Source organism: Onychostoma macrolepis, chromosome 01 (genome assembly GCF_012432095.1).
Source record: "Onychostoma macrolepis isolate SWU-2019 chromosome 01, ASM1243209v1, whole genome shotgun sequence".
NCBI lineage: Eukaryota > Metazoa > Chordata > Actinopteri > Cypriniformes > Cyprinidae > Onychostoma > Onychostoma macrolepis.
Window position 1 is genome coordinate 15,538,470 of NC_081155.1, and position 26,339 is coordinate 15,564,808.

The following is a 26,339-nucleotide window of genomic DNA, read 5'->3' on the forward strand; positions in this document are numbered from 1 at the left end:
ATGTAATGTTTGTCAACTGGAGCTTTAAAGAGACCATAAACACCAGTTAATCATTTTTTAATAATTTTGTTAAACTATAAAAATATATGTTTATGTAACTCCCCAGCAATTTCTTATGATGCCCAAATAATAAATCTTAGTTGCGGTAACATATAAAACATGGAGTAAACGGTTAAATTTTAATTGACATAACTTGCTGTTTTCTAATGTTTGACCAATTAAAACATGTAATAGTCCTAAAACTGGACATAATTTTCTTCAAGTGAAATACAAGTCTTTAATGTTTATTTTGACCTTGTGCTGAAATATGGTTTGGACAGGTTTAGTTAGATTCACCCAGTAAGAGAAATAACTGATCAGGACCAGTTTAATGCTTCAATTTTTCATTGAACCCTCCTGAGATCCTATAAAGCATTTCTCTTCCCAAAAAAGCTCACATAAAACATCATTCAATATTGTTTACATATGACATAACTATGTTTAACATACACATATCAAACTTTGAAATCTTTTCCTTCAGCGACTATAGCTCACAGTCTGCTCAGAGCAATGCTATAAATTTAGATTTAGTGAAACAGCAAAAGAGAAATAGAAATAGTGCTGATAAAAGATATATTAGTAGTGGGAGAAGTGTTGAAATAGATAAACAACAAAAAGAGAGATGAATGTCCTTTATCTACTTTTTCTAGGCAGTGAATAACTTAAGTCTGCCAACAACAGATGACATGAGGTCAGGGCAGTTAGTCACTCTCTTTCAGCACTTAATGCTTTCCCAGCAGCAGACAAGCTGGGAAATCTGATAATTGAACATGTGACAGAGAAGAAACTACCCTGTGCTGATCTCATCCTGAACTTCTGATCAAAAACCAACATTAAACTTGATCACAGGCATCTCATTTCCATGTCATAGCGTGGATTGATAAAGACCAACAGGAGTGAGAGATGTCAGGGTAAAAATGCAAGAGCCAAAAAAACTAAAAAAAGAAATGCCTCAAAAACACTTTTTCCACCAGTCAGCAGTATATTCTTGGAGGACTGTTCTGGATGGTGGAAAAAGGCAGGTGGGTCCAGAACACATTACTTCAGTTTTGCATGCACTTGTGGAGCGATGTGCCAACAAAGGAATTTTCTCCCTCAGCCTCTGTGACCTAAAAACTACTGCTATATGTACAAACAAGTTCAAAGAGAGAGAGAGATTGCGGACACAGATCATTCTAGCTATCTCATTGATCTTTCTGAAACTTGCTTGCTTTAACAAGTCATACAAGCTAACCAAATGCCTTACTGGATTCAGCAGGCTCTGTCTGAATCTGAACTGTTCTCGGTGCTGCTTTCTACACTTTCTGAATAATTCATCCAAAAATGAAAATTGTTCATTTACTCACCCTTTTATCATTCTGAACCCTTGTCCTCTCATAAAACAGAAAAGGAGAAGCTCAGGAGAATGCTGATGTTGCTGACTGAAATCGAATGTGACCATGTTTTGTCAAGCTCCAAGAATGACAAAAAGGACCATGCAGCATTTTATGCTACTGTATATTCTGAGTGTACTAAGGACATATAACTTTGTATGAGTAAAATACAGAAATTTAAAGGGATAGTTCACCCAAAAATCTAATTTCTGTCAATTACTCACCCTCATGTCGTTTCAAACCCGTAAGACATTTGTTCATCTCCATAACAGAAATTAAGATATTTTTGATGAAATCCGAGAGCTTTCAGACTCTCCATAGACAGCAACACAACTACCACATTCAAGGCCCAGAAAGGCAGTAAGGACATTGTTAAAATAGTCCATGTGACATCAGTGGTTCAACCTTAATTTTATGAAGCTACGAGAATACTTTTTGAGTGCAAATGACTTTATTCAACAATTTCTTCTTTTCCGTGTCAGTCTTCGACACGCATTCATGAACACAAACCCTTTTAGCCCTTTAAATCATTATCCACGTATAAAATATTCAACATCAAGACTTTTGTGGTGTTTTATGTTGTATTTTTGTTATTTCTGGAGTTTCACAGCTCCTGGTCCCCATTCACTATATGGAAAAGAGCAATATTAACATCTGTTTCTGTGGAATATGGAAGCATAATACCTAAATACATAATACCAAAACATCTAAAATTATACTGGTTTGGAGCATAAGGGTGAGTAAATGACAGAATTTTCATCTAGAATCAAATGTATTTTGTAAGAACTGGCTTAGTTGTAACAGAGGCTCTACAAAATATGTGTTTTGAAACCATTGCTTTACAAAAGACAAGTTTTTTTAATCATTAGTGTCTTTCAAGCAACCACTCTGAAACAGTCACTACCTCCGACCTGTTTTGAAGGTTGCAATTTGTGTTTATGGAGAAAAGTTCCCTCTGAAATCACTGGCTGCTCTTTGTCTCCAGATCATCCATGGTGCTCTCTGACTCATTAGTATGTATACAGTAAAAAAAAAAAAAAAAGGTCAGGATTAAATGCAGTCACACACAGCGAGCCAATGACCTACTTCTATACTTTCCACTGTGAGTTTCCAACAACTGCTCCAATGATGCAGAGCAAAGTAAGAGAGAAATAATGAGGGAAAGGTAGCCACAGAGATACTGTAACAGTGTCGCATTCAATCTGAAACCAGAATTTTTTATCCAAATCTACACGAGTCCCTATCAAAAGAGAAGAGAAAAACAATCCATGTAAAATTTTAACCCGATTTCCTCCAAAATATCAGTTACCAGGATTATTAGTGGTGGTCTCTGAAGAACTGATGTTTGAGCAGACTCATCCCATAAGACCTGGGATTTCATATCTTATTAGTGTCAGGAGACATTCACCCAGTCCCAGACAGGTTATTATTCATCCACCTGCCAATACAGCATGGAAAAGCTCTTAGCATTAACTTCCACCGATTCCAGATCCAGCATGCTCTACTTAGAGCCATGTTCATGGTGTCCATGGCATGTTAGCATGCTCCAACGGTACACAAATGGAAAACTGCAGGAATTATAACTCTAAAGCTTGGAGGTCCATTCTTCTTATGACTCAACATGAAACGGCAGATCTCCAAGGAGACTCCTTACCATACAAACACACATTTCCAGCAAAGGTCTAGACATTAATCCTCATTTGAGGTCTGGGTGTTTAGAATCAAACACTGTGATTTTGAAAGGTCAAACCTCATGCGTGATTCAACTCTTCCGCTACCTCGAGTTTAGATTTTATGCACTGTTTATATCAATTATTTGACATGTAGCCAAACTACAGGATGCCAGATCTGAATAAATTCAGCATTCTGATTTCAACATTATGACATTCTATCTTTGGCAGAACACCAACAAAAGAATGTTTTTGCCCATTCAGTGGAAGTCAACAGGGGTTCAAAACAACATTGGTCCTCATTGACTTGTGTTGTATGGACAAAAACATTCTTCAAGATATTTTAGATTTTTGGGTGAAGTATCTTTTTAAATTGTCTTAACTGGCAAAAGTCATTTGGTCATTAGAAAAGTAAGAAGATCAAGCTGGCTGACCAACATATTTTTGGTCCACCAGCTAAACCAGCAACAAATCAGTACTAACTACCATAAACCAGTTTTAAGAACAAGATTCTGCAACTCTGTACTCTAATGCCATACATAAAATGTATAATCTATAAATCACACTACAATATTTCAGAATTATTATATTCTTCTAAACCAGTCTTCATCCTGAGAAACATCTTAAAAATAACTTCTCTGCTTTATTTTAAAACTGTTTTCTTCATCTAAAAACAAACTTAATTATCTTATTTTGAATTCATACACATATAAACACAAGCAGAAACATAAAGCAAGCAAAGTGTAATAAAGATTTTATAATGGCTTGCATATGAAACAGGCCACCCAGCATGCTTTGGGAGCCAGATCCAGAAGTTGGATCCATAAAGAGAGTTTAGGTTTCTAAAGAGTGTGTTTGTGTGCATTTTTAGGCTAATCACTGTGTAAACCAGCACAAACACACAAACGCACCATGCAGATTGGTCACACACACGTGAGTGCTTGCATGTGATCAGTCTATGCAGGCATGCGTGATTGCATGTGTGTTCACCTCGACTCTGTTGGCGGTTGACTATTCCCCCTAGTGTCCATCTCCGGTCGAGCCTCTTCAGATGAGCCTTACGTCTCTTAGTAACTGACATGGATGAATGAGGACAGCAGAAAGAGAACAGAGACATGACAAACTCAACGTAAACAACTCAAGAGGAACACTGTTATTAGTGTAATGAAGACGTTATTACATGAAAGAAAAGAGTTTTGTGATTGGTTAGGAGGGTTCTTGGCTTGCACAATGATGGCAAAGCAAAGGAGGACTTGGATTAATACATGTGTTATTAGATTTTAGTGGCACACGTTATACTGTGGGATGGTAAAGTCTGAAAATGTATTACAGAATGGAAATTTCATATATTTTACAGAGGCTTTATCATTCATCAACTCCATAGATTCAAAACTAAAGAAAAGACGAACTAAAGATGGTCTAGTTCAAATAAAGTTCAGCTTCAAAAAAAAAACTGCAGCTAGATCCAGAAATGAAGCCGTTGTGGCCATATGGGAAGGTAAATGACTCCTCAGGGATCAATAAGTAGTGTGCGTGTGTGAGGATGTATCGATCCGTCTTAGACAAAGATAGTAGTGAAAGCTTTATCTCCGGCCTGACCACTCCTAATCTTACACATTGAGTCTTTCAGTGGCATAAATTTCAAGACGCAGCTAAAAATGTGGTTGGCTAAAACAGGAAACTCAACCCAGGAAATGCTGATGGCAGCAGATGATTGAAGTTTGGACAGTAGAACAGAACATATTTATAATGATAGGGTTCTTTATGTGTGTTTCATTGCAGTGAGATAACAAATGGGTGTTTCTTCAAATTCGGTCAATTTATGTTCCAGGAGTTAATTTTTACTGAAGTTGACATGAAATTCACCATATTTCTTTTGCAAATACATGTTATGGATCTTATGATGAATTATTCATCCATGTATAATTTTCATTTTTTATTCTTATTTGATTTGATTGATTGATTTTTTTTTTAAATTTCAATCTTCCAGGGCAGAAAACATGGTGAGGTATGCCAGACATCTCCAATCCAAATTTAATTTGCTTAAACCCTGCCCCTCCACAACCAACTGCAAACTCACATTCATTTTTGAGTGCAAATTTTTCAAACAGGGTGAAAATCTTATTTACTTTTGTGTATTTATGCTATATTAAATACTATGACAGGAGTCAGTCATTTTATTACAAAATGTTTGGAATCTTTTCAACCACATAATTCTAATAAATACAATATGTAACTTAAAATGTGGTAGAAATGACACTGTGGTGGGGATTTTCATTAAACAAATAAATACTTTTGGGGGGAAAAACTAATACCAAATAAACTATTTAATAAAAACTCGAGTTCTGTCTAAATGTTTTAAAAAGTCCACAGGACCAAAAGTTCTTAGTTGAAGCAACACCCAGATTCAATGTGGTGTTCAGTTATGACATGCTATGAAATAAAACCAATGTACTATTGCAACCTTTTAGAGAAGATTTATTAAGTTCACTTTCACGAAGGAGCGAGAGAGCCTTCCTTCTTTCCTTCATTTCTCCTTCTGCAATCGATGATTTCTCACAGCCCCAAAGTCCTCACTCCTTCTCATAAGCAAGTGGAAGTTGCTCAAGGAAAATTTGGGATACAGATTTTATCCTCCAAGATAGATATATATCGAGTCCTGGGTATTGATTGTTCAATGAACGTGAAGCAAATCACTGTATTTGGTAATCACTGTAAAATGGTCAAGATTTCTTGGGGTATAAGAATGTTTGTGCAGATGTTCAAAAGGGAAGTATGAGAGAGAGTATATTTAGAGTGTCCTACCTTCTCCAGATCTAGATGTTCCCAAGTCCAGATCATCTCTGGTGCCGCTCTGAGAGTCCAGGTACGTGGCAGGAACCCAGCCTTGTTCTTCCACTGTGCTGACAAACCACCAGCCTACAGACACAACAGAAGAAAAATAACATAAAATATTATTTTTTTTAACCTAATACAGTGTCAAATACTGAGCTCTCATATGATGAAATGATCCTGTTTTAACCAGAAAGACTATATTTACAGAATGAAAATGAAGCCTCCATGCCTTGCAAACAAACACTAATGCACAAACATTTGGTTTTCACTAATCTGAATGTTTAGGCTCCGGTCATGCTCACAAACATACTTTTTCTGGTGTTATTTAGTTTCAGGCGAAATGTTTATGAATTCTGTGCACTTCCTGTGTAACATTTGGGATCAATTAGACCTGACACTATGATAAATATCAAAGCGGGTGGACTTGGTTTTATTTATATGCACAGTCAAACACGAGGAAGGTTGGATGTGTCTGACATGTTCTTAGCAGCTAACATGATGACATGTTTTATGAGCTAATATGCGTGTGCTTGTATGTTTTGGGCCAAAATAACCTCATCGATTAAATTTATGTCTTTCGGTTCCTCCTTCATGTGTCTGAATAAGTGCTGAATTTGTTAAATGTAGTGTCAGCATTATGATTTGTTTCTGAAATGTGGATTATGATGGGGGTTTTTTTCACATTTCCACTATAACTCAAAGATGATTCTGAGCAGCTTTAAAAACAAAGCAGCAAAAAAGATGGACATGAGTGATACACCAAGAGAGGAAAAGTCATTTGGGTAAATCATTTGGGCTTTGGAATTAAAATCATATATTTGGCACACTTGCCTAAAAATGTAAAGCCAACATAAGTGAACGCCAATGGATGGAAATTCAAAACGGTTCTCCAGCTGAAAAACAGATCCTTCTGAACGAGCCTGTTGCCAAGGTAACAGTATTACTGGCAAGCTCTTCATAACAGTGTGATGTCATCGGTCAGCAATAATCAAGCTCTGACATCATAATAATACAGAAGCAGGGTGCTAAGTGATTAACACCAAATGTTCCAAGAATACTGTAAACTCCATGTACAAATGTAAAAATACTTGCATATATGTATACATATATTGCAATATGTACTAGACCCTTCAAGACCAAGGACCCATATCCAGTTCTTCATCTGAAATGACAATTTACTGCATCTTTCCCTTCAAACCATACTTTGTACAGTGGCTTTGTAACCGTTTACAGTCATGGAATTCTTGTATATATGCTTTGCAATGGTGAAGATGCCGCACCGACCTGTGGTGGACATAATTATCATCTTCAGTGTGTTGTAAATAGACTGTGGTCTTGTCTGTGACCATAAACCAAGATCTATATCTAGACCAAAACTCGAGTTGAGACCCAGACTCAGACCATGTTTATGTGGTCTCAAGACCACAGGATAAAGACTTCAACTTTGGTATAGCCTACTATAATACTAAAAACTTTTTTGCTCATTTATCCAGAAAACTAGCCTCAAATCTCAATTGAAAGGCCAACTTAATCTAGTCTAGTCAGTACTTTTTTATTTTTTTGACAGCAATTAATACTTTTATTCAACAAGGATGAGTTAAATGTTAATAAAAGATATCCAGTTCAAGTAAACATTCTATTCAACAAAAAATCTTGAAAAATACGTTTTACTGTTTCCACAAAATATTAAGCAAAACTGTTTTCAACAATCAAGTGTTTCTCGAGCAGCAAATCAGCACATTAGAATGATTTCTGTGACACTGAAGACTGGAGTAATGATGCTGGAAATTCTTAGGAATAAATTATATTTCAAAATATATTCAAATAGAAAACAGTTACTTTAAACTGTAATAGTATTTCATAATAGTTCTGTTTTTACTGTTTTTTTTTTTTGTTTGTTTTTTTTAAATCTCATAGACCCCAAACTTTTGGACTGTAATATACATTTTAAACCCCAAAGAAACACTGACTCTAATTTTTAAAACTGAATGCTGATGCCAATAGTTGGAAGTCATACAGAGAGACGAAAAACCAACACAGAGATCAGAAAACTAGTGCTAGATCTAAGTCGGTGTGCCAACAGATCAGAACAGTGCTTACATACAGAAATCATAAGAGTCATTTGAGCCAAATAGACCACACTGACATCTATACCACCCTGACACAGCTAATCTCTCTCACAAATGCACACACACACAAATTTGCTAATGAATTTGTGAGAGCCGAGAGCAGGTTGTGGCCACCCTGCCTGACTGACCCTCTTTGAATGAGATACTGTCTCCCTGTTTGTGCACACCAGGAACCGTCTACGGCAAGCACAGAGGGTCAATTCAAACAAAATGCTAAATGGCAAGGGTTGCATGCAGTTTAACCATCACAAAGATGCTTTTCATTGGATTCTGCTTGTGTTTGTTTATCTGTTGCGTATATGCTATAGGTGGGTTTCATCAGTACAACCTTTGAGGTGCATTTTCATTAAAACCTAAAAAAAAAAAAAAAATGAATAGTACTTTTAAGAAATTTGTTTAAAATGATGTTTACACACATACTGTAAGATGAAGACTCTGGTCTTATGTCTAGCCTGATGTAGCATCCACACCATTAGGTGTCAGTTAGTATACGTCTAAGATAACAAAAAAATAAATAAAATACATTTCAAATACTGGACCTCCAGTCAAGAAATAATGAATATGAACAGTCAGAAGAACTGACTCGGTTCCTCTGATCTGAGTTGAACTGGGAGCTCAGATTGATATTGTGTAATGCCTGCCAATTTTCAAAGCTAAACTCTTGCTTAGCAGAGAAGAAACAAATTCTTTCACCAAAACAAAAGACACGTAGAGCGCAAGACAGACAGCAGGAATGCTTCTTTTTATGCTGAAACGATGTACTCCTCTGAATTCCTCCGTGGTTCAGGACGTTACGATCATCTCACACAAAAACAGACAACAGAAGCCGTTCTGCTGAGATACAGGTGGGCTTGCTCTTCAAAGCAAAAGATCTAGGCTTTTCTGAGAAAGATGGTGTTGGTGCAAAACAGACTAATAAATCTTAGACTGTGTATCTGCTTCTGAGAAATGTTTCTTCTGAAAGCTGCATGTGTGTGCCATGAACTTTGTTCCGATACACATGGTAGTGGGTCATGTGAGATTTTGTTTATGTACATGGTTAGATAAGATTTGGTTTTAATGTTACTTTCTCCTGTTCTAGTTTAATGTGCAGACACTTGCACTATCAAAACAATTCTTGTGCAATTCAAAATGCTATCTACTGGGTCAACCAATGAGACGATGTTGTGTACATTCACTTTGTTGTTTATATTCACAAACAAATGGAAAAAAGAATGCACTAAAGATATAAAAAAAGAATGATAAAAGACTGTATGAATGTATAGCGAACAGACAAACAAACAGAAGGAAAGAAAGAAAGAAAGAAAGAAAGAAAGCATGATGTTACTAGGTAAATTTGACAAATTTCTTATCCTTCAAACTGTTTTTTTTTTCAGTGAGGTTCATGAAGTGCTTTGCTACAGCTGTTCAGTCATCTCAGCTCACTTTTACTAATTTTTCACACACTCAGCTGTTTTTGATTATTTTGTTTAGCTTTAATTTGAACGTCTTTCAATAAAGACAGAAACATATACTGTATTACACTAAAGGCCTGAAAATGAAGACTTGATTATGACGTCATAATGTCCACAGGCAGGGCCATGACCGACAACAATCCCAACATTAATGGGTTTCAGACATTTCATCCCACCCAGTCTTCAATATTTGGCCATATCCTGCTGAATCACACTTTTTGATTTGAGCTCAGGTGAGATATAATTTTGCAGCCCCCTTAATGAGCTTAATGTTCAGCTCTGATGATCCAAAAATACAATATACAAATGCATTACAAAATATGAAAATACATTAAACTGAAATGAATGAGAGGAAAATAAAGGCAAGAACTGAGAGCGGCTGAACGAAAAAGACAAAGACAAAAGAGAGTGAACAGATGTTTGGCCTGAACTTCAAAGCTGAAATTTTCACCAAACATTCCCTCCATCCAAACCAGCAAGAAGGAGAAAAAAACACCAGACCAGCAAAATACATGAGCCTTTCACTTTCTTATTTTGGAGCTGAAATAGCAAACAAAAATGAAAACATGAAAATAAAAAAAAACGTATGAAAAAAAATGTATGAAAACATTCTTATATTACTGTATTTACTGTATTACTATATAAGTGAATGTTGTTGTAGACGAGTTACACAGAGAGAGAGAGAGAGAGAGAATGAACAGAATGCTTAAAATAGGTCCAGAAGTGAAACGGGAAAAAAAAAAGATGAAAAAAAAATCCAAATGGAACACGTTGCTTTTATTAAGTTCACACTCTGGCCTGCAATCATTCTTGACAGAAGAGAGAGAGAAAGAAATCACTCGTTCACTTTGAACTACAGAAGCCAAACACTGGCCCCTAAAAAATATTTTTATTTTAATATTATTTACTTTACAAAATGATTAACTTTACAATTACTTTATGAAATAATTTTTCAGAAAATAATATTAATATTAATATAGAATTCTGCTTCACCATCACAGGAATAACTTGCATCTTAAAATATATTAAAATAGAGAAAAGTTATTTTAGTTATTTTATAGTTATTTTAAATAGAATAGTTATTTTAAATCGATCATATTTCACGTAATCATAATATTTGTTTGATCAACATTTCAAATAAATGCAGACTCAGTGAGTATAAGAGACTCTTTTCAAAAACACTAAAAAATCTTACTGAACCTAAACTTTTGAACAGTAATGCAGAGTGTTGGAATCACTCACAATCACTTCCAATATGATTAGGAACAGAAGTAGACAGCAAGGCAAAAAAAGGTTTTAGAGCAGAGCATTTATCTTTCACTAATAATAAAATGCTTTTATTTGACATACACATTTGGAATGCCAAAAAGAATCACTGTCCGACTCATTTTTACCACAGTATTATCTATCAATATAACAGCCTAGCTTACAATAAAAAAAAGTCATGCTGTATGTCTGATTCCTAATCTAACAGAGCTCAGGTTGAAATCACTGGAAGGATATTTCAACTGACATTTTCTAAAATCCAGGCCAGCGGAGAGTCTGGCCTACATTCGGTCACACTCAAGTTCTTTCCTGAAAAGCTGGAATATCAGGTTTTGGGCTTAGGACCAAAATGGGTTTTGTGTAATCTGACAAAGCCGAGGCGGCTGAGGGGGCTCTCTTTGGTCTGAACTTCAAAGGCTGATCATGTCAGTTGCTCATACACACTGATCTGAGATCACTGTTGTGGTTTTTTATTTCAAGAGCTCCAGTGGTTGAGATTTGTTCAGGAACAGCTGGTCTTAGATCAGCATAAACATGTTATTTCTTTCCTAGACTTGTTTTCCTGGACCGGTTCATAGAATAGAGAGTGATGTTTTTGAGGAAACTGGCAAGTACGGTTCAGAACAGTGATCGGTGAGAGAACGATGGAGATCTTGAGGAACAAACAATATCAATCAAAATCAAAAACACACACGTGACAAAAAATAACTGAAAGGAAAAATAGAAGCACAACATTTGAATATGAGTGCATACAGGTTTGAAAAAGTCACAAGGATGAGGAAATGATAACAGAATTTTCAGTTTTGTTTATGTAAACAGGAAAAATACGATTAATTAACTAAAATTAATTAATTAACTAAAAACTCCAGCGATGTTTTGGACCCCATTGACTTTATAAAAATGAAGACTCGACCATGCCCACCTAAAATGGCTCATTCAAACACACCCCCACATGTCTACGTCACGGTGTGGGGAGATGTTCAAAACACCACCCAAATGTTTACGTAAAGAAAGATGGCGGGACTTTTATTCTCGCTGCAGTATTGTTGCTGCCGCCGACGCCATGTCCTGGAGATGCTGTGTTTTGTTGTGAAAGTGAAACTACTTTATTTGGGCTTCCAAAAGAGGACACAACTAGAAATCAGTGGTTAAGTTGTATTTACAACACTGTTCCAGAACAGTTCAACCCAAATATTCGAGTGTGTGCAGCGGATTTTAACGGAGGACTAATTCCTGAACCTGGAAGAGTAGCCTACAATGCTGGCTTGCACAAAGGCTGTTTCTATAAAGTGGGGAAATTCTTTGCAAGGACAGTCTGGTGTTTCTGACTCACAGCCTGTAAGTACGCTTTCTTATTTAAAGAATTTGCCACTGACTATTCAATTGCGAGTTTTGAGCAGTGTAGAGTAGTGCTTATTGTTTGTTGTTTCTCCGATCACAAATGCAGACAAATGCAGACATGGTAAAAGACAGTATAAGTCATTATAATCAGTAATTATGTCCACTGGATGCAACAAATGCCTCGTTTATAATGGGTTTTATTGTTTTTGTGTCATCGCGCCAGGACACAGCATCACCATACAGTAAGGGGCGTAACATTTCCGTCACACGCTTGAGGTATTCGGCCAATCACAATGCACTGGATAGCTGGCCAATCAGAGCACGCCTCGCTTCCCAGAACGATGAGTTTTGTAAAAAGCATAGAGGAGCAACAATAATGTACAGTATGTGGAAAATATTGTGCTTTTTGAACCTTAAACCACATAAACACATTGCATTACACCAAATACACAAAATAATTTCTTTTTAGCAACATCATATGACCCCTTTAAAAACTTATTTTGTGTTATGCAGAAGACAAGAGGAAGAAGAATAGGTGAGTTAAAGGGTGAGCAAATTACCATTTTTATTTTTGGGTGAACTATCCTTTTAAGCTTTGGCTGGATACTGATATAACAAATAAATAATAAATAAATGTATCGATCAGTCAATTTTCAAAATGTTTAAAGCAATTTCAGCTATGTGGCCCTTCTTACTATCAAGACTATTATCTCAATGACCTTAATCGATTAAACAATAGAGACCCCTGAGAGGTGTAGCACCAGGTTTATAAAGATCCTTTCAGACGCCCTCAGAGCTACATGCAAGTTTGAACCCTTTGGTCCAGGTTCAGCGTGGCTCTCCATGGACCGGATCTCCAATGGGAGCGAGGCCAAGACAAACTAGTCTACCCGAGACTGTGAGCAGCTCTCTATTGATTCTGTTTCAGTAAGCGGGGGTTACCGGCTGAATGAATGGACCCAGGGGAGAGAGAGGCGAGAGGATGGGAGGGAACCTCACAATATTGATGGCACAGAGCAATTTTCATAGTATAGCATTGTTCAGGAAGCACAGCAGCCTTGGGAAAAACCAAAAGAGCTAAAAAAATTTTTTTTTTAAATTTAAAAACATTTAAACACGCTCAAATACGGACTGGAACAAGGAATGTTTCTTTATATAATAATCACTAATAACTTACTAAATTTAAGAATTTACACTACCATTCAAATGTTTGAGGTCATTAAGATGTTTATGAAGCTTTATCCAAAGCTACATTTATTTGATCGTAAGTACAGTAAAACAGTATTATTACAATTTAAATGAACTCTTTTCTATTTGAATATATTTTAAAATGTAATTTATTCCAATTTGATGGTAAAGCCTAATTTTCAGCATCCATTACTCCAGTCAAATGATCCCTCAAAAATATGATTTGGTGCTAAGGAAACATTTATTATTATCAGTTTGGAAAACAGTTGTGCTGCTTAATATTAAAGGAGACAGATTTTTTTTCTTCTGTCACATTATAAATGATGTTACTGTCACTTTTGATCAATGAAATGCATCCTTGCTAAATAAAAGTTTAAAAAAATAATAATAATAAAAAAAAAACATCTTACCGACCCCAAACTTTTTAACAATGATTCATTAATAAAAATTTGGTGACCATATCAGAACCATTGGAACTATCGAAACTAGCATCAAAACTAGCATAAAAACATCTAACATTGCAACTACACTGTAAAAAGTGATAAGTTGACTTAACTTAAAAAAATTGAGGAAATCCGTTTCCTTAAAATTTTTAAGTAAATGATAATTTAAAAAAAAAAGTCAATTGAATTGTCAAGTTCACTTAACTTTTTTTTCTTTTTAATTATTATTTACTTAATTTTAAGTCAACGGGTTTCCTCAATTTTTTTAAGTTAAGTCAACTTTCACTTTTTACAGTGTATATAGATAAATATCAGAAAATACCAGGACATTTTTGCAATTCAAAGAGAACACTATTTCAGTAAGGCTGTATTAACCAATTTTACAATGTTTTGAGGCCTGATTTCATTTGCAATATTTTTTGTAGGAGTAAAAATTCAAGATGGGAGCATCGTCTTGTTTTTTAAGATGACTATTCACATAAGCTTCAAAAATGAACCATTAAAGTACTGTAAAAATAGAAAATACAGCTACATTCCATATCTTCTAAAACCATACAATAGCTTTGTGTGAAAAACACACCAAAATGTAAACAGCTATTTGGTGTCAACAAACTTGCCATGTCAAAAATGTGGTGTGCCAGGTTTAACATCAGTGGTAGTAAACGCCATTGACATACAATACAACCAATTCCACAAATAACTATCAAATTTATTTGGAGAATTAGTTCAAACGCGTCCTTGTACCGTGGAGGAATAGCATAAAATAATGAGAAAAACAGCACGCTGACCTATAAATTCTTGATTGCTATGACTGTTATCTATATTACAGACATTCAATGAAAACTTCTGAATGCATTCTGCTGGTATTGGTTTGAGATGCGTGACACTGTAACCGCTCTGTAAGACTCTGAGGCCCTGCAGGATCCATTAGCCTATTATGGAACTAAGGACAAGGGGGATTTTTCCATCGTTCCCTCTCCATGACCTAGAGGGAAGCCAGAGCAGCCCAACTTCTGCCAATCACTTCTTATAAACGCAATTTCAGCCACATTAAAAAGTTGGTTTGAATGATATCCAAGGGTAATAAATATGCTGCCTCTGACAGATACACCAGGGTAGTCATTTAATATTATAGTACAAAAATATGGAAGCCTGCTGAAGAGATTGGATTTTGGAGGATGGGCTTCTAGTGCTGAGATATCAAGCTGCTGCAGCTCGTCTTCAATTTCAATAAGTGCTTTGAACATTTGAGGAATTCTGGAGTCAACGAAGGACAGACAGTTCACTCCAGGAATTGGTCTAGGCTGCTTTAGGTTGGTTTAAAGGAATAGTTCACTCAAGAATAACAATTCTGTCATCATTTGTTCACCTTCATAACAGCTCAAACATTTCTTCATGTTTGAGCTACTCCTTCAAACGATTCTGTGTTTAGATTCCATTTTTTTTCTCCCATTCAGGCACTCTCTGCTTCTGTTTCTGAAGCTCATTAATCCTGTAGCCCTGTGTGGTTCATCTCTTCCCAACCCAAGTGAAGTTGTCATGCTTTTGCCTGTGCACTGTAAAACAGCTGGAGTTTAACTAGGGCTGAGGAAGCCAAGTGTTTCTTACTCAAGGACAACCACATTCTGAGCAAGAATCTTAGGCCTGGATGTCTCTGAATCTTCTGTGATTAAAGGAATCAATGAGTATAATTCATTGTGCCTGAAAATCTGTACTCTGCTTAAACAAATAAACTAGTGATCTACAGTAAAAAGAAAGGCCAGTCACACCATGATAACTTTAATGATAACTATAGGGTTTTAAAAAGTAATAGTGGAATCACTTTCAGAATCAACTTTTTTTCCAGCTGATGAACAGTGTTGGGGAAAGTTACTTTAAAAAGTAATTGCATTACTCCAAAACAGGAAGTAATTGCATTAGTTACTTTTTATGGAAATTAATGCATTATGTTACTTTTGTGTTACTTTTTATCACCTGGGCTGGGCTTGCTTATTTGTTTTTTTTTTTATAACGAAAAACCCAAAATTTAGATTAATATTTTTAGATTTTTAAAGGGTCTTTCATTAATAGGCCTCGAGCTAAAGGAAGTGCCTCAGCCTCAGTCCCAACACACTCTCAATCCCAAGTGTCACTAAATAAATGGGAAAACGAAGTAACTTGCGTTGCATATTTGAAAAAGTAACTCAGATATTTAATTGTAAATTTAAAGTATTGAGTTTCTTTACTAGTTACTTAAAAAAGTAATCTGATTACATAACTCGAGTTACTTGTAATGTGACACCCCCAACATGAATAATAAAAACATTGAGAGTCAGCCAAAATCAACCTAACTTTAAAAGTATAAATATAACATTATAGCCATTTGGTGGGGATTATAGTATTGTTATAGTTATCCTCTTTTTTTCAACTTTTGGCATGGTTACTCTATGATGGTCATAATGTATTTTAGCTCTATTCATCCAATGGAAAAGCAACATTCCTGTAGATATTCTGAAAAATTGGCCTATATGTTGTCATTGCATAATAAAAATTGCACAAAGAAAAGAAAACACTTTTCTGAATTTGCAGCATAAGAACACCCAAAGTCAATAGAACAAGCAGCAAACAAACTTCAAAATGAAGCGTCTTGCAGAGAACGCCCATGAGACAGAGTCTAGACTAGTTTTGACAAAGCATTATGTTTGAAATCAGAAGGTCAAGCCCTCTTTGAGTTGGTCTTACTCAATGATGTTATTAAGTTCAAATGGGTTTACTGGATCTTTGCTCATCTTGATAACTCCCAACAACTCCTCCTAATCCTCCCCACCCTCTTCCGTATGAATTAAAGGAAAAGATAACATGATTACTCACAACAGTAAGAAGCTAGTTTTTAAGAGCCTGGTTTTTATCATTGCTAGCTCTCTAACGCTATGTTCAAATGTTTGGCAACCATGTCTACAGACATAGTTCATAACATTGGAAGAGTCAATGTTCAACTTCTACTATACAAGGCTACGAGATAAGTTAGCATGAACAGTTTGCACTAAGTTTGAACATTTACAGCATTAGCAAGGACATTAAGCTGGGAAAACAGAAACCAAAGGGATAAAAACAACACTCAAGGCTTTCTTTCTACAGTTACCATTGTTGTTGTCAATGTCTACATTCTACATGAACTCTAACGGTGCAACCCTGTTCCATTAGCACGCGTTTCAACCCACAAACTTCTCATGCCTATCTCATGGACATTCCAGATCAATCTGGCCTCCATCCCAGAGATCTAGAGGGGGTTCAAGCCGACCAACCGCCAAGAAAACTGGCCATATGACACCTCCAGGTGGAGCCAAGAACGAGACTGTAGATTTACAGGGAGAGGGGGATGTCAGAAGAGAAAACCAGGGGATCTTAAGGACAAAGACCGAAGGAGGGGTTATACATCAAAGAGTAAGAAAGTATCAGAAAAGACGAGGCGGCTAAAAACAGACCCGCTTGACATTTTGCATCTGAAAGCATCCATGTGTGGAGGCAACTCTAAGTGTTTGTGGTTTGTGTATACACAAGCTTTCGCCAATAAAAAGCACGTGGTAAGCCAATTAGCTGCAGTGTGTGTGAGGGACTCACCGCTTTCACTCTTCTCGATTACGTCCACCGTCTCTCCAGCCTTCAGGCTGATCTCGGAGTTCTCCTGCCGCTCGTAGTTGGCCACCACCACGTACTGCTCCAGCACCATGGGCTCACTGCTGTCCAGTCCTGCCGGTGAAGGGAAGAAACAGGCTGTCAGCCACCGTCCCGCCATCCCCGCACTTCCCCCGCCAACCCTGCCCTGCCAGCGACCTCCGGCTTGACCCCTGTACACCGCCATCCGCACTCCGCAGCCTAGCGCAAATCAAACTCCTGCTGACTGTGCATGCTCCGCAATGACGGGCCATTTAGACGAACCTTCGCCCTCGCTGGACGCGCATTTGAATGGGGGAAAAAGACGATTATGAAAAAGCAGTAGACTTCCTTCAGGGACTCGAGAGCTCGACAGGGTCTTGGTGATGCTGGGTCTCCATAATACAGTGAAGTTTTTAGGGAGGAAACAGGGAGGAATGTAAGGAAGGGAAAAGAGGCTGGGAGAGAGCTGTTTACGGTAGGGGACCTGACTCGCGAGTGGAGGGATAGAAAGTTTTTCTTCAACAGACGAGCAAGAACAGGCCTCCCTCCCTCCCTCCCTCCCTCCCTCCCTCATTCTCTCTCTCTCTCTCTCTCTCTCCGTCCCTCCTCCCATCTGGCTGAAACGGGGAGAGAGAAAAACGCCAATCAGGGTAGACTGCTCTCCAAGCCTTAAATAGAAACATATGAGTGGGCCGAGTAAAGAGAGAGAAGCTGTGTTTATGTGAAACGCAAAAAGAAAGCATTTCAGCTGGGGTTAAGCCACGCTCTCTTTCTGTATCCCTCTCTCTTTCTTTTTGTATTTCCTCTGACAATCTCTCTTCCTCTTCATCATTCAGCCAAAAAAGAAGATTCTGTAATTATTTATTTACTTACTTTATTCTCTACAACTCACGGTAGAATTTCCATAATTGTAGTGTATAAATTACTCCTACATACATAAAATTGATCAAAAAGTGATTTTAAAGTTGATGTTTACATGTTTACATTGTTGCAAAACAATCTATTTCAAATAAATTCTGTCTTTTTGAATATTCTATTCATCAAAGAATCTTGGGGAAAATATGTATCATGGTTTCCACAAAAGTATTAAGCAACTGTTTTCAACACTGATGGGAATGTTTCTTGAGCAACAAATCAGCATATTACAATGATTTCTGAAGGATCATGGGACACTGAAGATTGTTGCTGAATATTTAGCTTTACCATCGCAGGAATAAATCACATTTTTATATATTAAATTAGAAAATAGTTATTTTAAATCGTAATATCATCTCACAATATCTCTTTTTTATTTATTTTTTACTCTTTTTTTGATTAAATAAATGCAGATTTGGTGAGAATAAAAGCCTAATTTACAAGCAACAAGCAACCACCAACACCAATAGACTACGACAGGGTTAAAAAATTTCTTTAAAAATATGGATTCGACAAAACCGGACAAACATGTCTGCTGCTGTTTGTCTGTGTCTGTCGGTGCCTTATGAGACTTCTTTCAAATAAATTACAAAAATCTAACTGACTCCAGACTTTTCAGTTTTTTTAGTGTATGTTTCATTGAAAATTCTGTTTAACTCAGAAATATATCATATTACTGCAATAAAATAGATTGAACATGCTGTTTAATGTTGTTTTTAAACGAAAATATCCAAAGTATAACACATCAAACGTTTCTGGCTTATGCATTCCAAGACTTTCTGAGACTTTTCTTAGTTGCTTAAACTTCAAATGCTGTATTTGTACTTCTGCGAACTATTTTTTTAGTTTCGTTATATGTGCTTGAACTTCAAACACTGTGTGGTTGCTTTCTCTCTGTTTTTCTCATGGTGTGGTCTTCTTGAAACTAGAGGCTTTTAATAGGAAATGTTTCAAATGTTCTTACAGAAACATGAAATGTATCATATTTTTTACATTTGCTGTGCCTCCTGCAAGCACACATAAACACTTACTATGGTTAACATGTCTTTTTTGGACACAAACCATGGTAAATCCATGGATTATGTGCCCAACACATGTAAATACCATATAAATATACTTTGATATTGGCATTTGATGTACCATAAAGTTTGCTCATTCATAAAGCAATTAATTAATAGGCCTATTATTGAGCCAAATCATGATTTTTTGTACCAACCAAATCTAACATAAAATCAGGTCTTGTATTCAGTCAACGTCAAGCTGTCATGTGTTTCTAGCGCAATGTGTTTTAGCACTATGAGCTTTTAAATCAGGATTACTGGGAATCCTTTGAGTGCAGACGCTCAGTGCTGTGAGAAGCGAGAGAGCGGTAGTTCTGTATCTTGTCACTATCACCATCGGCATGGAACAAACTAATTAGCGATGCCTCACACTTCATGGCGCCATGTCAGGCTAACATGAAAACATACTGTATTGCTCAACTGAATGCTTGCAGCTGTGCTGAAGCGAACTGTGAAATATATTTCTGACATTTTAACGCTGTTTGTTCCAATCGCAGAAATATTTCACTTCAGTCTGACAGTCACCAAAACACCACAAAGAACAAATTCCAAACTTTCCATTAGCATCCGTTTACTGTTAGCTTACCCCTGCGGAAAAATCCAACATAACCCGGTAGCAGTGGTTTCCTTCTGGGCTAAACTGGACATTAGCTAGACCACGATGGTTATTAGCTTGTAGTCAGTCTTGGACTAGTAATAAACAAGCTTTATTAGCTGGAACACGGAAGGTCGACCAGCCACAAAAACCTGATTTGACTAGCTAATGACCAGCTGGGACAAGTTAGAAACCACCTTTCCTAAGCCGGATTATGAAATGTTTTTAGAAAGCATGTACACAAGCAAATGCTATGAGTTATATAATCAGTGTGTTTTCTTTATTTTGCAGTAAATTGACCAATTATGTAGGGTGTGTGCGCTGATCATGGTGAAAACACGCTCCACATGGGCTATAGTTCTGTGGGAGTCAGCATTTATTTCCGAAAACAGAGTGCATTCTTTTCTGAAATGTTTATTTGCAGGCCGTCGTCTGTAAGACTTCCCAGGAGAGCACTGAGGAGAGACCACAAGCTCTCATGTCATGTTTTACATCCTCCGTTTTCACACTGAATGTCTTCCTTTTCGCTGCTGGCCTTACAACACCTAAATATTTCGTCATCCAGCATAAACTTTATAAGCCACAAGTAAACCTGCAGACCTATGAGAACTTTCTCTTAAAAATAAATATTCAGTTAAAAAGAGTTTTACATCCTTATGTAAATGTCTTAGGAGAATATTTTATGCCTCTTTAGCCAGTTAAATTCCCATAGTCATGCCCATATACACAACACTTGCAGCCTATTGCATGGACTTGTCATAGTCAATTAGTAAATTAGTCATATTTACTATTATTAATTTCAAATGTTAAATTCTGGATTGCTTACATCAGACTCACAGTTATATCGCGATTAAAGCCGTGTATTATGTTGCATTTCCTAATGGAGTTACCAGCCAACTAGTGATTAATGGCCTTTCATGTCTTCGCCAAAGTCAATTTTGACTCACATTTGGTGCTTGACGAGTGTTAATTTTGGACCCTGGGTAAGAGCTGTTTTAGGAACCGTTCTTGTAAAAACTAGAAAATTACCACATTGTAGACTTGCGAAAGGAAAAGTGACAGACAGCGCATGCACACATATAAAGCATATCTACCTGAGGCCTCAGACTTGGTTGGACTGTCCTGAAGGCCATACATCCAAACTGAGGGCAGCGGAAAAGAGAGGAGAGGAAAAAATGAGTATAAATGTTAGTCAGAACAGAGTGGAAAGAGACACAACAGCCAGCATTGCATGTTTTCATCAAAGCTGCAAAATCCAGCCAAAAGTAACAAGTTATACGCACTGCAGTACAGCTCACTTCCTTCAAATCTGTGACTTGTGCACAGGCCATTAGCATTAGCTTTGAAATTAATGTCATTCCTGTAAAGTTTCCTAAAGATAGCAAACTTTAAATAATTTTGAAGTTATAGAAAATTATAGAAAACGAAGCCCATTTTAGTACCATGAGATGCACATTTTATAATTTTTTATTTAATATATATATATATATATATATATTTATATACAGGTGCTGGTCATATAATTAGAATATCATCAAAAAGTTGATTTCACTAATTCCATTCAAAAAGTGAAACTTGCATATTATATTCATTCATTACACACAGACTGATATATTTCAAATGTTTATTTCTTTTAATTTTGATGATTATAACTGACAACTAAGGAAAATCCCAAATTCAGTATCTCAGAAAATTAGAATATTACTTAAGACCAATACAAAGAAAGGATTTTTAGAAATCTTGGCCAACTGAAAAGTATAAACATGAAAAGTATGAGCATGTACAGCACTCAATACTTAGTTAGGGCTCCTTTTGCCTGAATTACTGCAGCAATGCGGCGTGGCATGGAGTCGATCAGTCTGTGGCACTGCTCAGGTGTTATGAGAGTCCAGGTTGCTCTGATAGTGGCCTTCAGTTCTTCTGCATTGTTGGGTCTGCATGGGGTTAAGGTCAGGCGAGTTTGCTGGCCAATCAAGCACAATAACACCATGGTCATTAAACCAGCTTTTGGTACCTTTGGCATTGTGGGCAGGTGCCAAGTCCTGCTGGAAAATGAAATCAGCATCTCCATAAAGCTTGTCAACAAGCTCTAAAATTTCCTGGTAGATGGCTGCGTTGACTGTGGACATCAGAAAACACAGTGGACCAACACCAGCAGATGACATGGCAGCCCAAATCATCACTGACTGTGGAAACTTCACACTGGACTTCAAGCAACATGGATTATGTGCCTCTCCATTCTTCCTCCAGACTCTGGGACCTTGATTTCCAAATGAAATGCAAAATTTACTTTCATCTGAAAAGAGGACTTTGGACCACTGAGCAACAGTCCAGTTCTTTTTCTCCACAGCCCAGGTAAGACGCTTCTGCCGTTGTCTCTGGTTCAGAAGTGGCTTGGTAGCCCTTTTCCTGAAGACGTCTGAGCGTGGTGTCTCTTGATGCACTGACTTCAGCTTCAGTTCTCTCCTTGTGAAGCTCTCCCAAGTGTTTGAATCAGCTTTGCTTGACTGTATTCTCAAGCTTGCAGTCATCCCTGTTGCTTGTGCGCCTTTTCCTACCCAAATTCTTCCTTTCAGTCAACTTTGCATTTAATATGCTTTGATACAGCACTCTGTAAACAGCCACACCTTTCAGTAATGACCCTCTGTGACTTACCCTCTTTGTGGAGGGCGTCAATGTTCGTCTTCTGGATCATTGCCAAGTCAGCAGTCTTCTCCATTATTGTGGTTTCAAAGAACAAGAGATACCCGGAATTTATACTGTAGGGATGGTCATTTATTTAAACTCAAATGTAAATATTCTAATTTTCTGAGATACTGAATTTGGGATTTTCCTTAGTTGTCCGTTATAATCATCAAAATTAAAAGAAATAAACATTTGAAATATATCAGTCTGTATGTAATGAATGAATATAATATACAAGTTTCACTTTTTGAATGGAATTAGTGAAATAAATCAACTTTTTGATGATATTCTAACTATATGACCAGCACCTGTATATATATATATATATATATATATATATATATATATATCTTAAAAATCTTTAAATCTTTAACTATATATTTTTTCTTTTTTTAATATTGATAGCACGATATTGAAAATATTTAAAATGTATTTTGTTTGCAAATGATGCTAGTTATTTTCTACTTTTAACATGTTATTACTTTATTTTTTAGCAAAAACATGCTAGTTATTTTCTTTTTTTTTTTTTTTTTTAGGAAACTTGCTTTTTACAATAAAATTGAAATGTGACTTGTTTATAGGTCTTCATTTCGAGCAATGTGTGTTTTGATTTCAATTGTTCAAAATATTCGACAAATAACCGGCAAATAGTTTGTTTCCTTAAATAATTTTAAAATCACAAAGATAAGAAATACATTCTTTCATTAGAAAAAATATCCCACCTTTAATAGCTGGGTATATTTACAGTACAAACCTTTAATTAACTATGAGGGCAAAAATAATGCATACATACATACATTAAAATAAAATAATAAAATAAAATAAAATAAAATAAAATAAAATAAAATAAAATAAAATAAAATAAAATAAAATAAAATAAAATAAAATAAAATAAAATAAAATAAAATAAAATAAAATAAAATAAAATAAAATAAAATAAAAAAATAAAATAAAATAATCATTCACCTAACCCTGACCCATTTGCAATCAAGGTAAAATGTTCAATTAATTGAGATTTTGATTTTAGGTCATATTGTCCATATAGTGATGAGCTTGGCATTTGTTCACATTACATTAATGCAAATTTTGTAACAAATACACAAATGCTAAGCTTATCACTGTAACACAGCAATCAATATCATTCTGCCAATAATTTTCTTTTTTTTTTAAATTAAAAACAGTATAAATAAAATTTAGTGCATAGTATTATGATGTCACTTAAATATGTTTTTTTTTTTTTTTATTATTATTATTTTTTTTTATCTTACAAACTGGCTTCATTGAATCTTTTTGCCAAAAAACTTTTTTTTTTTTTCCAGGCATTTTTTTATCTCACCAGTATAACTGGATTTGCCAAATACCCCATACCAGATAAATGGCAAATAGTTCAGTGAACAACTTATTAAGCAAGTCGCGTGTGTGTGTGTGTGTGTGTGTGTGTGTGTGTGTGTGTGTGTGTGTGTGTGTGTGTGTCTGTCTGTCTGCTCTGACAAATCTATCGCTTGGAAAGCAAGAATGTCTGAGTTTAAGGGTGTGAGGTCACAGCAGAGTTTCCTAATATCTTCTCTGTTATCACACACACACACACCAATCACCATCAGGAAATTAAATGTCAGACGTCACTATCGGTAAAAATATGAGAAGGCACCGGGGAGACGTCTAGGCTGACAGGAACAATTACTTTGTTTCTATAACTTATTTCTTTTCAACACTTCAATGGACTCCCCACAAAGGCACGCATGCCACCAAAAAATGAGGTGTAATATAACCTCTGTAAACAATGAACACACTCGGCACCGGCAGAATTCAAGATGTAGGTACTCGCTGTTGCATTTTTACCCCACAGGACGAACCTCGCCCAATATCCCTCCACCCTTCTGTTCCATTCAACACCTCCGACTCCTAATCCATTCATTCCTGACATTTCTTCCCTCCTACATTCTATGTGATTGTGAGCTGAACGTTAAAACAACAAATAAAAACGTAAACTTGTGATCCATGCCGTAGTTAGCCTTTCATACTCCTATAGGGATTTTTTCCCACCCAAACCCTGATCTGAACGCTGGAAATTTTACTGGCAAATTGGTGAATCATGCACAAAAATGTCAAATAAATGCCATGGTGATATTATCAGCCCTTTTTGACTTCAAAGGAGAATTAATAAATATAACCATATCAGATATCTACATGTATCAATAAACATTAGCATTAAACATTAATTTTATTGGAGAAACTGAAAAAAATCTAAAATTTGCAAAACTATCTATCTATAACTATAATTTGGTAAGTAGGGATGTCAAAAGTACCAGTACTTTGATACCAAGATGACATTAAAAATAATACAATTAAAAACGTGTAATAAATAAATATACATTTCTACAGCATTTGTTGATCTGTGACTCATTTCAGTACTTGTGCAATGTCTGAACAGTCAAATGCAAACAGATGGTACAAAAACACTCTAGTATGTTTGTATTATTAATCAAACAGCAAAAAAATTATTCATGCTCAAATCACTCATGCTGTTTATTTCTGACTATTCACTTTATTTGAATCATAGGTAGAACATATGTCAGCTACCATTGTAATTTTTAATACTTGTATTAACCTTAATAATTAAATATAAGAGTTGTTTTAATAGTGTTTTAGATGCTATTGAATATAGCTTTGGTATTGAAACTGGCATATCATGAAATGTTTTTGTGGGTTTCAAACTTCTGAAGCACCTGCACTTTCCAGCTCAGAGTTGATCTTGAGGTCAACTGTACTTCCCTACAAAAACTTCATGGAGTTTGAATTAAACTGACTCAAGTGCCTTGGAGGTCAAATCATTTACAAATGCTCCACACCCCCGTGCACAGATCTAGCCCTTTAGTGAAGCTCTTCACATCTGACAGATATTAACTTTCCACCTCTCTGACCCTTCCTTCACACAGAAACGCTGAAACACTCACTGTTATGAACATATACTCAATCTCTCACACTCCCACCCATGATAAATAGACACACACGGCATCGCTCACACACACTGACTCACATACATTAGTGATTAAGCTCAGGTCAGCGGTGTTAGAACAGAGTGAACGTCTGTTTTGGATTCTCTCACTGTAATTTACGTCTCTTTCCTGACCCCAAAGAGTCGACCTCCCTCCATTACAGGAAACATATATGTCTTTCTTTCTTTTGTGCGGAATGAATTGTGTTTCACACATGCTATAGTATTACCATAAACATATCTGAAGAAAAACACAACACTTATTTATTATCGACACCCGATAGGACTCTTTGATCTGTTGGGTTTGATGGGCATCCCAAGCACACTGGAGATATTTTGGTCGCTATGAAAAAGACAGTTATGTTAATTTGAATATTATGAACTGATCCAGTTGTTGGCTATGAAAGCTCAGCATGTAGACCACAAAATCAAGAAAACATCAAAAACGAAAATCAAACCTTATGCCGACTGTGTTTTGGCAGAGCGGTCACATGAGACAGAAACACATGCTAAGCAACATGCATCTATTTTTGTATCTATGTGGTACTTTTAAAGAAATATTATGTCCCAGGGGTTGAAACAAATATCTTTAAAACTTAAAAGTCAATTATTTCCATCATTATTTTGCCTTTTATGTACAGAATTCATTGTTTTAGCCTGGTTATTGACCCAGACCAGTATTATTTTAGAACTATTTATTGTAGTTTTTAATTC

General features: G+C 36.1%; 1 protein-coding gene across 9 annotated transcripts in view; it reads right to left on the reverse strand.

The window, feature by feature from the left end:
* The window catches only part of sh3pxd2aa (SH3 and PX domains 2Aa), a 108,414-nt gene that overhangs the window by 13,623 nt on the left and 68,452 nt on the right, over positions 1-26,339 (reverse strand). For 4 of the 9 annotated variants that reach the window (XM_058762003.1, XM_058761946.1, XM_058762377.1 and 1 more), the window contains exons 7-10: positions 21,040-21,087; positions 17,339-17,467; positions 5,888-6,001; positions 4,073-4,156 (exon numbers count right to left, since the gene is read on the reverse strand). In XM_058762003.1, the coding sequence (XP_058617986.1) occupies positions 4,073-4,156; positions 5,888-6,001; positions 17,339-17,467; positions 21,040-21,087 (375 nt within the window). The remainder of the gene's footprint in view (positions 1-4,072; positions 4,157-5,887; positions 6,002-17,338; positions 17,468-21,039; positions 21,088-26,339) is intronic. The other 5 variants (XM_058762081.1, XM_058762151.1, XM_058762521.1 and 2 more) reach the window with 3 other exon arrangements.